At 37.9% G+C, this 14038-nt stretch overlaps 1 protein-coding gene across 12 annotated transcripts in view; it reads left to right on the top strand.

Annotated features, from left to right (window-relative positions):
* Nucleotides 1-14038, top strand: part of APC (APC regulator of WNT signaling pathway) — a 140880-nt gene that overhangs the window by 115325 nt on the left and 11517 nt on the right. For 6 of the 12 annotated variants that reach the window (XM_032156667.2, XM_058440614.1, XM_032156665.2 and 3 more), the window contains 5 exons: nucleotides 1890-1985; nucleotides 3299-3352; nucleotides 7070-7209; nucleotides 7889-7966; nucleotides 8809-8925. In XM_032156667.2, coding sequence (XP_032012558.1) covers nucleotides 1890-1985; nucleotides 3299-3352; nucleotides 7070-7209; nucleotides 7889-7966; nucleotides 8809-8925 — 485 coding nt within the window. The remainder of the gene's footprint in view (nucleotides 1-1889; nucleotides 1986-3298; nucleotides 3353-7069; nucleotides 7210-7888; nucleotides 7967-8808; nucleotides 8926-14038) is intronic. The other 6 variants (XM_058440613.1, XM_058440612.1, XM_058440617.1 and 3 more) reach the window with 1 other exon arrangement.

The following is a 14038-nucleotide window of genomic DNA, read 5'->3' as shown; positions in this document are numbered from 1 at the left end:
GACCCTTAGACCCCAGTCCCACTCCTTCAGGAGCAGCATGGGAGTTAGGACCTGTGGGGCTATAACTTATTTCATTCCTGTAGCCAAGAACCAAAAGCAGTATGTAAGGTAAGACCTTCCTTTCACCTGATAAGAACTGACACACAGACACACACACACACACACACACACACACACACAAAACATGCACTACAAGTAGATGATTCTACTGTTATCAGCCTATTGATGTGAAGAGGAGATGATACAAACATGACTTATGGACCTATAGCAGATATTTTTAAGCTTAGGTATGAAGGTGAATTTCTTTGAAATCTAAAAATGTTCAAGAATAAGAAAGGCCAGGTGTGGTGGTTCATGTAATTGCAGCACTTTGGGAGGCTGAGACAGGAGGATTGCTTGAGCCCAGGAGTTTAAGACCAGCTGGGGAGCATAGTGAGACACTATCTCATTTTTTAAAAATTTAAAAAGCATAAGAAAAAAGGGATTGCCTTTCATATCTATTTGTCCTAGGGTGAGGAGAACTAGTAAGATTTTACTGGGAGAACATTACCTTCCTGGATTGTTTCTTTGGCTATCCACAATTACGTAACGACCCACATTTTGTACTCTTGATATTTGTTCTCAAAAAATTAAATAGAATAAAATGATATTTCTTTTGAGAAGTTTTTAAAAAAATTATGTCAAATGAGTTTTGAAACCTTGTGCATAGTATTAAATATGGAGGTACATTTTCTTGGACACCCTTTTTAAAAATTTCTAGTATATTTACTGTATACTAGGTATCTAGAAAAAATTCTAGATAATTTACTATCTAGTATATCTGTCTAACTTTTTTTTATTAGAGATCACATTTGTACATAGCCACTTGCTTTTTTTTCTGTTTGTATTGAGACACGGTCTCACACAAGCGCCCAGACTGTAATGCAGTGGTGTGATCACGGTTCACTGCAGCCTCAACCTCCCAGGCTCAAGCACTCCTCCTACCTCAGCCTCCTGAGAGTATCTGCGACTACAAGCATGTGCCACCACAACTGACTAATTTTTTTTTTTTAAGAGGCGGGGTTTTGCCATATTTCCCAGGCTGGTCTTGAATTCCTTGGGCTCAAGGATCTGCTCACTTCAGCCTCCCAGAGTGCTGGGATTACTGGTGTGAGCCACTGCAGCTAGCACCATGTGCTTTTAACCCACACTCATGACAGTAGTTTAAATAGAAATTATAAACTGGGCTAAGCACAGTGGCTTGTGCCTATAATTCTAGCACTTTGGGAAGCCCGGGCAGGAACGGCACTTGAGGCCAGGAGTTTGAGACTACCCAGGGCAACATAGCAATACCCTATCTCTACAAAAATTTTAAAAATTAGCTAGGGGTTGTGGGGTATGCCTGTAGTCCTAGCTGCCCCGGAGGCTGAGGCAGGAAGGTCACTTGAGCCCAGGAATACAAGGCTGCAGCGAAAGCTATGATCATTCCACTCGAGCCTGGGCAACAGAGCAAGACCCTGTTTTGTTTTTTGTTTTTTATTTTTAAAGAAAGAAATTATAAACAAAATTAAACCATTTTATACGAAAATGTTTTTATTATTTTGTATCCTCAACATAATTTTAAATTATTAGCTATATGAGTAATACCATAAACCTCCAAGACTTATTCTAAGAGACTTAGTCAAGGGCAGATGAGTGGTAAACATTTTTATGGAAACAAATCCCTTTATTCCTATTTTTTGTTCCACATTTGTAGTTTTTATTCATCCTTTCAGCAAATATTTGTTGATCCACTAGAATTCCATGGATTAGGGGTATATTAGTGATCCCTGCATATTTTTAAAGTACAGTAAACATCATTGCTCTTCAAATAACAAAGCATTATGGTTTATGTTGATTTTATTTTTCAGTGCCAGCTCCTGTTGAACATCAGATCTGTCCTGCGGTGTGTGTTCTAATGAAACTTTCATTTGATGAAGAGCATAGACATGCAATGAATGAACTAGGTAAGACAAAAATGTTTTTTAATGACGTAGACAATTACTGATGGATTTTTAAATCATGATAGAAATTCAGTAGAGTAAATAAAGATTTTTAATCATTGATGAATTAGGATATAAGGCCACCAACTTCCGTTATCAACTCCTTCCTCTGTGTAGCAAAAAATTGTACCCTGGTTTCCAGCAGAGAAAGGATCCTGACTCACAGAAACAGCTACCCTGTCATAAGCTAACTTTTTCAAAATTGAAGCCAGAGTTTGGAAAAAAAATGAAAAAATGGGTCACTCTTTGTCCCTTTTGCCAAAGTAGACTCTATATGTGCCAGCTGATGAGGATGGTAATTTGAATTATTTTGAAATGTGGAGCTACTGTATTGTAATTGAATTCAGTCACTTTTGATGAGCATCAGAGGGAATTATTAAGATTGTCATTTATCTTCATGGTTATTGGTACTTTACAGGATTTTCATCATAAGCAGCCTGGTATCTTTGAAATTGGTTAATATAGAAAAGTATTATGCTTTAAGTCAGAAACATTTCATTATAACTTTGGAATGATTACTCCTTTAGGTATGTATTTTCACACACTAAACCTTATATAACCAGCAGTGCACTCCATTTTTTATGTAATGGTTGTTCTTTGATTTCTAGGTTCATTTTGTACATGTGGTATTTATAAATTGCATCATGCTGAACCATCTCATGTGAACTGGATCTCTCTAGTCATGCCACAAGCAAGAACCATACACTTAATTCCCATTTTACTGTAATTGTGCCCTTGCTTTTTGTGCCGTTTATGTTACATTATGTTCCAGTCCCCACTTTATATTCCTACCCCCTCATCGTTTCATTCGTCATTTATCTTAAAAGTGATGAAGTCATGAGACTCTTAACACAGAGAACCTGAACAGCCAAAAGTATTGTCTCTTTCAGAGTCATCACTTTGGGAGGCTCTGCACCTTAAGATTCAGGCCTGCCCTCTGGCCATGCTTTCCTTCCTAGTGGCCTAGCAATTGGCCTACCTGATTCTCTTTCCTCCCCCTGGTCTCCTGTGGATTCTCAGTTAATCTTATGAATTCTCCCCTCCTTAATACAATCTCAGCATTTGTGAACATTTTAAATTTTTTGAAATGCTAATCATAACAGGAAGGGGATAAAAAATAATGAATAAACAGAAAAACATTCAATTTTAAGATACCTCAAAAGTTATTCTGTAAATGTTCCTGTGTTCCAATGGATTGTAGACTAGGACTGAGACATTAATCATCTGGATTTCAAAATAAAACCTAGACTCAGTATTTGTTCCTCTTCCTTCTTCAGGTAGGAAGGCTACCCGGGGCATTTCATCACAGGAGCTAGGGCAGGGGCTTTCAGGTGAGGAGCAGGATGGGGCCTCTGGGGGTGTGACTGCTGGGGACATAGCCACAGGGGATTACCTTCTTCTCACTCCTCACCTCCAGATTTGCACTGGGCAAAAGGAGGATTAGGGTTTGTGGATTGCGGTGAGATAATAGTATAAGACAGCACAAGGTTTTGGCAGTAAGGGATAAGGAGAAAAGAAATCCCAAATAGGTGAAGACGAATTCCTTAGTTCAGTCAGCTGGGATGGTCATTTGTACATATATGAAGATTCTACAGCTATCAGTCATTTAAGTTTGCACTTATTAGTATTAGAAGTTTTAGAATATAATTTCCATGATGTATGTTTATTGATTCCCAAATCTACCCCAGAAACTGTGCTAGGCACTAGATTGTTATAATGATTAAGACCTGGTTCTGGCTTTCAAGGAACTCACAGTTTATTCGCATTAGTGTTTCACAAAATATCTAAATCATAATGATCACCCAGAGGCAGTCATCAAACTGTGGATTTTCTGGCCCCGTAGCAAATAGAATCTCCAGGGGAAGGGCCTAGGAATCAATGTGATAAGTGGCCTGGCTGCTCCTTATGTTCAGGAAATTTTGTGAAACACCAATAGAATATTCTTGTTGAGCCTGTGATGTTTATTTTAGAACAAGGCATTTCATGCTAATGGTGACTATCTAAACCAAATAAAAGCAATATACTTTTTAAAATTATCAGTCTTTCTTTTGTTCATAAGAGTCTAAATTAAGGATTCTGTTGAATGTCACCCGAGTCTGTTGGTGCTCTACTATCAGTAATTTTACCCTATTGGGCAATACTTTGGTCTGTTTAGACCACTGTTTTCTAACAGGCACCAAGAAAATTGTGGAAGGACATGTTCATCATCTTTGCATTACCATGAAACATCCTGATTTTTCTTAGAGCAACCAGTTTTTAATTGTATCAGTCCAGTCATGAATTTGCATATTTTAGCAAATCCATTTATAGTTTTAACCTATGAATTCTATTCTGTGCCTCAAAATTCTCTGAAATCTTTTCATTTACCTGAAATCAAAAAGCACTTCCTCTTTTATCTGATAGTCTAAATTTTTTGAATGTTCTTTTTTTATTAGCCACTGAATCTGTTGATTATCTGCCACATTCTTATTTAATCTTTATTTTCAGTATCAAGTCCTAAGATTTTTAGTTTTCCCATACAAGAGTACTCAACTCTTTGATCATGTAACGCCTTCTTGGCATCTTCTTTAGGTGCATTTTATCTTTCTTAAGAAAGTATCCCAGTTATTGTCACACCAGGCAAGATTTTATACAGACAAAAGGCATAGTTCGTTTTGTTTTGGTATTGATCCCCTGCTTTAAAATACTCTACATCTTGGGGATCTCTTTAGTATACCAGGCCAAGTCATAAGGTCTTCCGTGTCAATTGCATGGATCAAAATTCCCAGTTCTTTTACAGGCTCCTTTTCTTTTACCCAAGTATAAAATGGTGGAATTCCTTGAAGCTCTTCCCTAGGCTCTCTTCCTTTCTCTCTATGCTTCTGTTATAGTTTTTGTTTTCAAATTTACAGCTCAATTTGAGTTCTTTCCCTGAGTTTTAGACACATTATTGAACTGATTATGTGACATCTTCCCTTAGGTGGTATTTTAGACACTTCTAACTCAACTGTCACAAACTGAATTGGTAATCTTTCCCATCCCTGAATCTCTTGTCATTTCCCAATTTCATTTTCTCAGAAACTCCAACCCAGTTGCTCAAATTTCAAAATCTTGGAAATCATTCACGATGCCATCCTTATCCCCTGCAAATAGCAACTGACTGCTTTAATTCTGCTACTTAAAAGTATCTTAAGTCATCACTCTTCTCTTCATCCCCAGTCCAAGCCACCATCGTCTCTCCTGTTCTACAATACTTTGTCTTACTTCTCTTCCCATTTCCACTCACAGTCGATTTTGTTCACTGAAACCATAGTAATCTGTTTAGAATGTGCATCTAATTATTCCTTTTTCTGCATAAAATCTTTAATGTGGCATATAAAGTCTTACGTGATCTGGCATCTACCCATGTTTATAGCCTCATTTTGTGGCCCTCTCCTTGCTGTTAAATATTTCAGGCCCAGAGGCCCTTTTACATGCTGTTTCCTTTGCCTAGAATGTGTCTTTCTTCTTCCTGCCCCACCCTTGTTAGATATGCATTCATCTTGCCGGACCTGGTGGCTCATGCCTGTAATCCCAGTACTTTGGGAGGCCAAGGCAGGAGAATCACTTGAACCTAGGAGTTCGAGACCAGCTTGGGCAACATAGTGGTACCCTGTCTCTACCAAAATAAAAAATAAAAGATATACGTTCATCCTTTATGTTTCAACTTAAACATTAAAACATTATTTCCTCAGCCTTTTTCTTAGGGAGCCTAATCCCAGGTCTAAGTTAAGTCCACCTATTATATCACCCTGTGCTTCTGCATAGTTCATCTATCTTTGCTCCAATCTGTACGCTCTTCATAAAGACGGTGACTGATTTTTGTTCACTGTCTATGTATTTTGCCACTGTTGCAGGTGAATGGAGGAAAATTTTCCTAAATATGATTTGGGTTTTCTTTAACCAAATTAATTTTCACTTACCTATATTCAAACATGTCTGTCATTCCTGCTAGTCATAAAGTTTTGCATAAATCTTCCTACATTTAAATCCCTTGGCTTGGAATTCTTGAGCCAAGACAGAACTTTGTTTTACAAACTTGCAGATTCTTCTACATATTGAACTTTCCAGATCACTTATTAAAAATATTAACGTACTGGCTCTCTTTCAGATGAATGGCCTAATTAGACTTGTAGTATCCAAGAATTGCCTGTTTATATTCATCTTTTTCTTTCTGAGTCCCGTGATGATTAATATTTGATGAATTATATTTTGAATAGCCTCCACATGCATTTTTCTCTTTTGTTCACTTCCTAACCATTTTGCTTCACTTTTTTTTAACTGCTTCCTTTGTGTCTTTCCCATTCCTTTCCCTTTGTTTTCTCCTTGACTTCCTAGTGTTGGCCATTGTGGGCATTGTTGAGCATTTTCAGTGGAAAGAATCAGGGGAAAGAAAATACTAAATCTTAGTATAGTTAATATTTGATACTATCAAAGAGAAGTAAGAAATGTTTCGAAAAACACAAATAAGTAGATTTATATAACTTAATAAATTGAACAGATAATCATTTTTTGTAAAAAAAAAAAAAAAACTCTTTAGTTTTTCTTCTTGCACAGTTTCATTTAAAGGCATCAGTATTCCTGTGGGTAATTATTTGCCAAAAAAAAAAAAAATTAAAATAGGCCACAGTGTATGACAATAAAGAGTGTTTATAAAGCCCTAATAATAATAATAAGTTACCTTTTTCTGCTTATGTTCAGGAAGAACTAGTGTTAGAAAATAGCCTTCTTCACTGTGGGCAAGGTGCAGTGTATATGCAGTAAACAGAAAATAATTATTTCACTCAGCAAGATAAGGGGCTGGAGGGTGGAGAAACTGGCATAAAATGGAATAGTTGTCAGTTGTACTTTATAAATATATTATACAAAAGTTCTTTATAACAGTTTTGTAGCTTATAATTCTAAAGGCAAATTTAAACCATATATTCTCATTCATTGAGTTTTTTTTCCTAATATTTAAGTTACCAACTTGTTACCAGTTTGTTTTATTTTAGATGATTGTCTTTTTCCTCTTGCCCTTTTTAAATTAGGGGGACTACAGGCCATTGCAGAATTATTGCAAGTGGACTGTGAAATGTATGGGCTTACTAATGACCACTACAGTATTACACTAAGACGATATGCTGGAATGGCTTTGACAAACTTGACTTTCGGAGATGTAGCCAACAAGGTATGTTTTTATAACATATATTTCTTAAGATAGCTCAGGTATGAATTAATTTGCTTTCATACAAACACATTTCACTGATTTTCTTTTTTTTCACTCTCCTCATTAAACGATGACTGATAAAAACCTATGCTTCACAAATTCACTCATCTTTACTCATTTGGTTGTCTTATGCCTAAACAAAAGCAAAGCTACATCTACAGATGGAACACAGTAGTGAATTTATGTAATTGCATTAAAAACACCATTCATAAGAATATACTTGTAGGGATCATTTCTGTGATCCATTACTAGAGAAGTTTGTGTAGAATTAAAAAATAAAAGATAAAACACTTCCTAGGAATGGGATTAAAAATCTAAAAATTCTTATGACCAAGGCAAGTGTTAGACACACATTGATTCCATCCAAATAAGAGGCTTTACTCTAAAACCTGTTGCTTATCATTTCTCACCACTTATTCACTTTATTTCTCTAGTTTGGCAAAGGAAGAACAGATAGCGAAGAATTAGGAGAATATTTGTCTTTTATTTAGGTAATCTTATTCTAGATTTTTTATGAGTGAAATATCAGTTATGATTAAAACAAAATAATGAAAACTGAATTAGACATTTAGTAGCCAAAAATAAAGCTTGGCTTCAAGTTGTCTTGTTGATGATCCTCTGTTCTGTATCTAATTCACAGGCTACGCTATGCTCTATGAAAGGCTGCATGAGAGCACTTGTGGCCCAACTAAAATCTGAAAGTGAAGACTTACAGCAGGTACTATTTAGAATTTCAACTGTTTTTCTTTTTTCTCTTTTTCTTTGAGGCAGAGTCTCACTCTGTCACCAAGACTAGAGGGCGGTGGTGCAATCTCAGCTCACTGCAACCTCTGCCTCCAGGGTTCAAGCAATCCTCCCACTTCAGCCTCTGGAGGCTGGGCCTACAGGTGCACGCCACCATGCCAAATGAATTTCTGTATTTTTTGTAGACACGGGGTTTCACCACACCTGGGCTCAAGCAGTCTGCCCACCTCAACATCTCAAAATGCTAGGATTACAGGCATGTGCCACCATGCCCAGCTAATATCCTGATTTAGATTGTTGCTCAGTATTTAGTATCTCATGTATAAAAGATAGTTCCATTAACACTAGAAAAAGAAAAATAATTATATTGTGGTTATACTGTAGGAAATCTTTTTGGCACTGTAGTAGCATTTAGGAGGAATTAAAAAAAACAAAACAAAACAGGATCTCCCTCTCTTGCCCAGGCTGGAGTGCAGTGGTGCAGTTACGGCTCACAGTAACCTCAAGCTCCTGGGATCCTCCTTCTTCAGCCTCCCAAGTAGCTAGAACTACTGCAGGCACATGACCATGCCCAGCTAATTTTTAAAAAGTTTTTGTAGAGACAAGGTCTCACTGTGTTACCCAGAAGGTCTTGAACTCCTGGTCTCAGGAGATCCTCGTGCCTCAGCCTCCCAAAGTGATAGGATTACAGGCGTGACCACGGCTACCCAGAATTTCTTTCTTAATAAATTTATATTCTTACCGCTAGCATTAAAAACAAAAAAGCAACTAGTATGATTTTATGTATAAATTAATCTAAAATTGATTAATTTGCAGGTTATTGCAAGTGTTTTGAGGAATTTGTCTTGGCGAGCAGATGTAAATAGTAAGAAGACGTTGCGGGAAGTTGGAAGTGTGAAAGCATTGATGGAATGTGCTTTAGAAGTTAAAAAGGTACCTTTGAAAACATTTAGTACTATAATATGAATTTCATGTTTGGCTTTTTTTTGCTGCCTTCTTTTAGCCGTGAGATTCCCTAATTTCTTACCTGTGTATTATTTAGTACTATAATATAAATTTCATGTTTGGCTTTTTTTGCTGCCTTCTTTTAGCTGTGAGATTCCCTAATTTCTTTTTTGAGATAGGGTCTCTTTCTCTCGCCCAGGCTGGAGTGCAGTGGCCTGATCTTGGCTCACTGCAACCTCCGCCTCCCTTGTTCGAGCAATTTTCCTGCCTCAGCCTCCTGAGTAGCTGGGATTACAGGTGCACGCCACCACTCCCAGCTAATTGTATTTTTAGTAGAGATGGGGTTTCACCATGTTGGTAAGGCTGGTCTCGAACTACTCCTGACTTTGTGATCTGCCCAACTCGGCCTTCCAAAGTGCTGGGATTACACAGTGCTGGGATTACACAAAGTGCAAGCCATCACGCCCAGCCTAGATTCCGTAATTTCTTACCTGTTTACCTCACCAGTCCATGGTTTTAGAGTACCATAAACTCCTAAAGCACTAAGGTAGAAAAGATTATACAAGGAGATTTAATGTATATCAGGGTTTCTCAGCCTCAGCACTATAGACATTTTTGACCAGATAATTCTTCGTTTTCCTGGGGCTGACCTGTGCATTGTAGATTGTTTAGCAGCATCCCTGGCCTTTGCCAACTGGCTGCAAATATACCCTCCCCCTAGTTATACTGATCAAAATTGTCTCCAGATATTGTCAGATGTCTGTGGGAGGGAGGAAGGACAACGTCACCACCAGTTAATAATCACTGGTATAAGTGTTACCTTTGTGCTCTCCAAATCTCAGTCCCCTCAAATTTTGATGGTCAACTTATCAAGAGGTGATCAGAGCCAAGGGTGAGGAATCATCAAATAATAATTTGTTTACAGAAGGAAGTATCTCCAGGCAGTCCATCTGCTTCAGAAACTAGGCTAAATTTAAAAAGAAAAAAAAAAGTAAACTTGAAATCTGAGAGGGACCAAGCAAGTCGTCTTAGCTAGTCTAGGTTTCGTTTCACTCAGCTAGTCCTCCTACACCCACAGCCTACATGGTCTTCTTCAAAACTTTCCTCTTGAGAGAAGGCAAAAGGCTTATTTTTTGTTGGTTTAGTTGTGCATTTTTGGTAAAGTATATTATTTTATTCTTGGGAAACCCTTGAAAATTTATCAGATAGAAAAGCATTCAGCTAAATTATTAGTTAGAAAGATTATATTCAAATATACTTAGCATCTGCATAAAAATACCTGTAACACTGTTGAATGGAGAGAAGACATTTCAGAAAAGAACATGGCCAATAAGCCCTTGAAAAGATACTTAATATCATTAATCATCAGGGAATGCAAATTAAAACTACAATGAGGTACCATTACGCATATCATATTGATTAAAATTTAGAAGATTGACCATGCATTTTCAAGGATGTTGAGCAGCTGGAAATCATGTTTTCTGCTAGTGGGAATGTAAAATGGTATAATCACTTTGGAGAACATTTGGCAGTGTTTTTAAGTTAAACATACACCTACCATATGACCCAACCATTCCACTTCTAAGTATTTACCCAAGTGGAGCAAAAATGCTGTCACGAAGACTTACACACAAATATCCACAATAATTTATGATAGCCAAAAACTAGAAATAACTACGTATGTCAGCAGGTGAATGGTAAGCAAATTGTAGAATATTTGTACAAAGTAATAGGACTCGGCCGTGAAAAAGAATGACTATTGATACATGCAGTAATCTGTAGTGACAGAAAACAGATTAGTGGTGGCCTGGGGTTGGGAGTGGAAGGGAAGAGGAGGATTACGAGAGGGTACTAGGAAACTTTTGGGGATGATATAAATGTTATCTTGATTGGACTGGCAGTTTTATGGGTGTATACATGCGTGAAAAATTATCAAATTGTAAACTTGAAATGTGTGCAGTTTATTATTGTTCAATTATATTTCAATAAAGTTCAAAGAAATTAGTGCTTGCACACTTAAGTACTCCTACTCTAATAACCCTGTGTAGTTTCAGAGGACTTAATGTGTGTATGTATTATGAGAATTTGCACTGCTGCTAACTGGTTCATGACTTAATTCTCTCTCAAGGACCTAAACTCTTCTATAAATTTTTTTTTTTTTTTTTTTTGAGATGGGAGTCTTGCTGTGCCGCCAGGCTGGAGTGCAGTGGCAGGATCTCGGCTGACTGCAACCATCGACTCCCTGGTTCAAGCGATTATCCTGCCTCAGCCTCCCAAGTAGCTGGGATTATAGGCATGCGCCACCACGCCCAGCTAGTTTTTATATTTTTAGTAGAGACGGGGTTTCACCGTGTTGGCCAGGATGGTCTTCATCTCCTGACCTCGTGATCCGCCTGCCTTGGCCTCCCAAAGTGCTGGGATTACAGGCATGATATAATGCATGGTCAATCTTGGACAAACTAGCCATCAGAAATTTATAATATCTAGTTCTGATTTGGGCCTAATTCTGGTTAGCAGTATTAGAATTTATTTATTTTTTCCCTCTTTTTCTACATTTAGTGCAGCAGTCATGAACATTCTTCTTCTCTTTTTCATTCAACATCAATTCTCTCTCAACTTCAGCTACTAATGAGCAAGAGAATAAGAACTACCTTCTAGCTTCACTGCGTGTTCCACATCACTTTAACTCACTCAGAGCTCTTACTCTAGAGCTGTCCTTTACCAGCACTCTGTGCTCCGTTCACTTGAAGCTGTTGGTCCCTTACTCTTGTCTTCTGCATCTTCTCTACTGGATCCTTCTTTTTTATGTTTCAGCTCTCTAGAAGAAGCCTAATATTTTGAAAACAAAAATTTTCTGTGGCTTCTTCTATTACAGTGTTTCTCTTTTCCAGTAACAACCAAAACCCTGAACAATGGTTTTGACCAAATACCTTTGTGTATCAGAGTGTTTCTGTGGCAATTACAATTTGACAGTTGACTTTGACTTGCTTCATTTCGAAACTGGCTGTACTATCTTGAGTTCCTCCTAATTTTGCTTCTGACACAACCCTTCTCCTTGATCATAGAATCTAGATTTGTAGATTTATCTAAGTTTTTCTGTTCTACCTTCACCTGTATTTTATACTTTTTGGTCACTCACTTTTGCTGCTACTACTTATATTAATAGCCTCTAATTATTTATTTTGTGTCTTCTAATTTGAACTTTAAAAGCATTTTTGAAACAAAATCTCTGGGCCTTGACATGTAGCCCCACAGAGAGGAACTTTTCTATTTTTCTACCTTCAACTCTCAACTCTGGGCCAGTTGCAGCTTAATTCAGTCCTTTAAATTCTTGCTTTTTTTGTTCTCAGGATACTTGGAGTGCCCCACCTTTATCTCAGTCACAATGTAATTAAAATTGGGCTCATCTTGATTGATGTGAGAAGGACAAAAGCACTTCTTGCATAATAGCACTCTACCTGCCTCCTACCACTTACCTGACAAATTGTGTCTGAACTTGCTCCTAGATTGTTTTGTTCACTTAATTTCTCGATGAAGAGAATAAAGTAGCTCACTTTTTATTGGGTTAGACCCAAAATGTTTGCTGTGACATTCAAGGCCTGGCTTTTGTCTCTCTCACCTTACTTTCCACTGTTCCCCATCATAGACTGTGATCTCTTTTGCATCTTCTTTCTGGGTTATCAGTGCTCCGGCGCTGATTCCCACTTCCCTGCCTTTCCTCATTCTCCTTCCCCTGCCAGCAGCAACTGGCTTCTCTTCTCTCTGAATGTACAGGTCTTATCCTCCTAAAGAGCTGTTCTCCTCCATGAAATATTTGATTGATTTGATTAAATTCAGGCTGTAATAATTTTTCCTTTGGAGCACTTTGTTTCATGTATATTTTTGTATCTTTTTTCCCCCCAAAGCCAATTGCTAACATCTTCAATCACAGGTATCAGTTTGCTATGTTTGTATGCTCTGGAGTGCCTCTCATTGCAATAGGCACAGAGTTGATTTCTAATTAATGTTTGTTTCCTGATGGATATATAGTAAGAAGACAGATTGACATCACCATCATGGCAAGTTTTGGGTTTGGGTTTTTTTTTTTTTTTTGGTTTTGCTTTTGCTTTTGCTTTTGCTTTTGCTTTTTTGAGACAGGGTCTCACTCTGCCACACAGCCTTGACCTCCTGGGCTCAAGCTAGCCTCCCGCCTCAGCTTCTCAAGTAGCTGGACCTATAGGTGTGCACCACCATGCCTGGCTAATTTTTGTGTGTGTGTGTGTGTGTGTGTGTGTGTGTGTGCGACCGAGTCTCACTCTGTCACCTAGGCTGGAGTACAGTGGCGCAATCTTGGCTCACTGCAACCTCTGCCTCCCTGGTTCAAGCGATTCCACTGCCTCAGCCTCCCAAGTAGCTAGGATTACAGGTGCCCACTACCACACCTGGCTAATTTTTTGTATTTTAGTAGAGACAGGGTTTCACCGTATTGGTCAGGATGGTCTCGATCTCCTGACCTCGTGATCCACGCACCTTGGCCTACCAAAGTGCTGGGATTACAGGCATGAGCCATTGCGCCTGGCCACCTGGCTACTTTTTATATTTTTTGTAGAGATTGAGTATTGCCATGTTGCCCAGGCTAGTTTTTAACTCCTAGGCTTAAGCGATCCACCCACCTCAGCCTCCCAAAGTGCTGGGCCTGAAGGCATAAGCCACCGCACCCAGCACGTGGCAAGTTTTTGACCCAATACCTTTAATTTTGTATCAGAGTGTTTCTGTGACAATTACAATTTGACAGTTGACTTTGATAATTGTATGTTAGGGAGTTCCGGGTTTTCGTAATTTGTTATGTGGGGAATTTTAAGAAATTATAGCTTTTCTAGTACCCTTTATTGTTTTTATAAATTACATTGTTAATTTTGAATCAACCACATATATATAATGCTTTTTATATAAACAGAATATTGTATATACTACACTGCAACTTGCTCTTGTCCTTTAATAATACTTCCAAGATATCTTTCCATATCTATGTATGGTTTACAGAATTTTTAAAATCTACTTTCTTTTTTTTTTTTTTTTGAGACAGGGTCTCACTGTCAACCAGGCTTGAGTGCAGTGGCGC

This window comes from Hylobates moloch, unplaced genomic scaffold (genome assembly GCF_009828535.3).
Source record: "Hylobates moloch isolate HMO894 unplaced genomic scaffold, HMol_V3 SCAFFOLD_6, whole genome shotgun sequence".
In the NCBI taxonomy this organism is placed as follows: Eukaryota; Metazoa; Chordata; class Mammalia; order Primates; family Hylobatidae; genus Hylobates; species Hylobates moloch.
The sequence above is the reverse complement of the archived record's forward strand: the minus strand, read 5'-3'. Positions and strand labels throughout refer to the sequence as shown.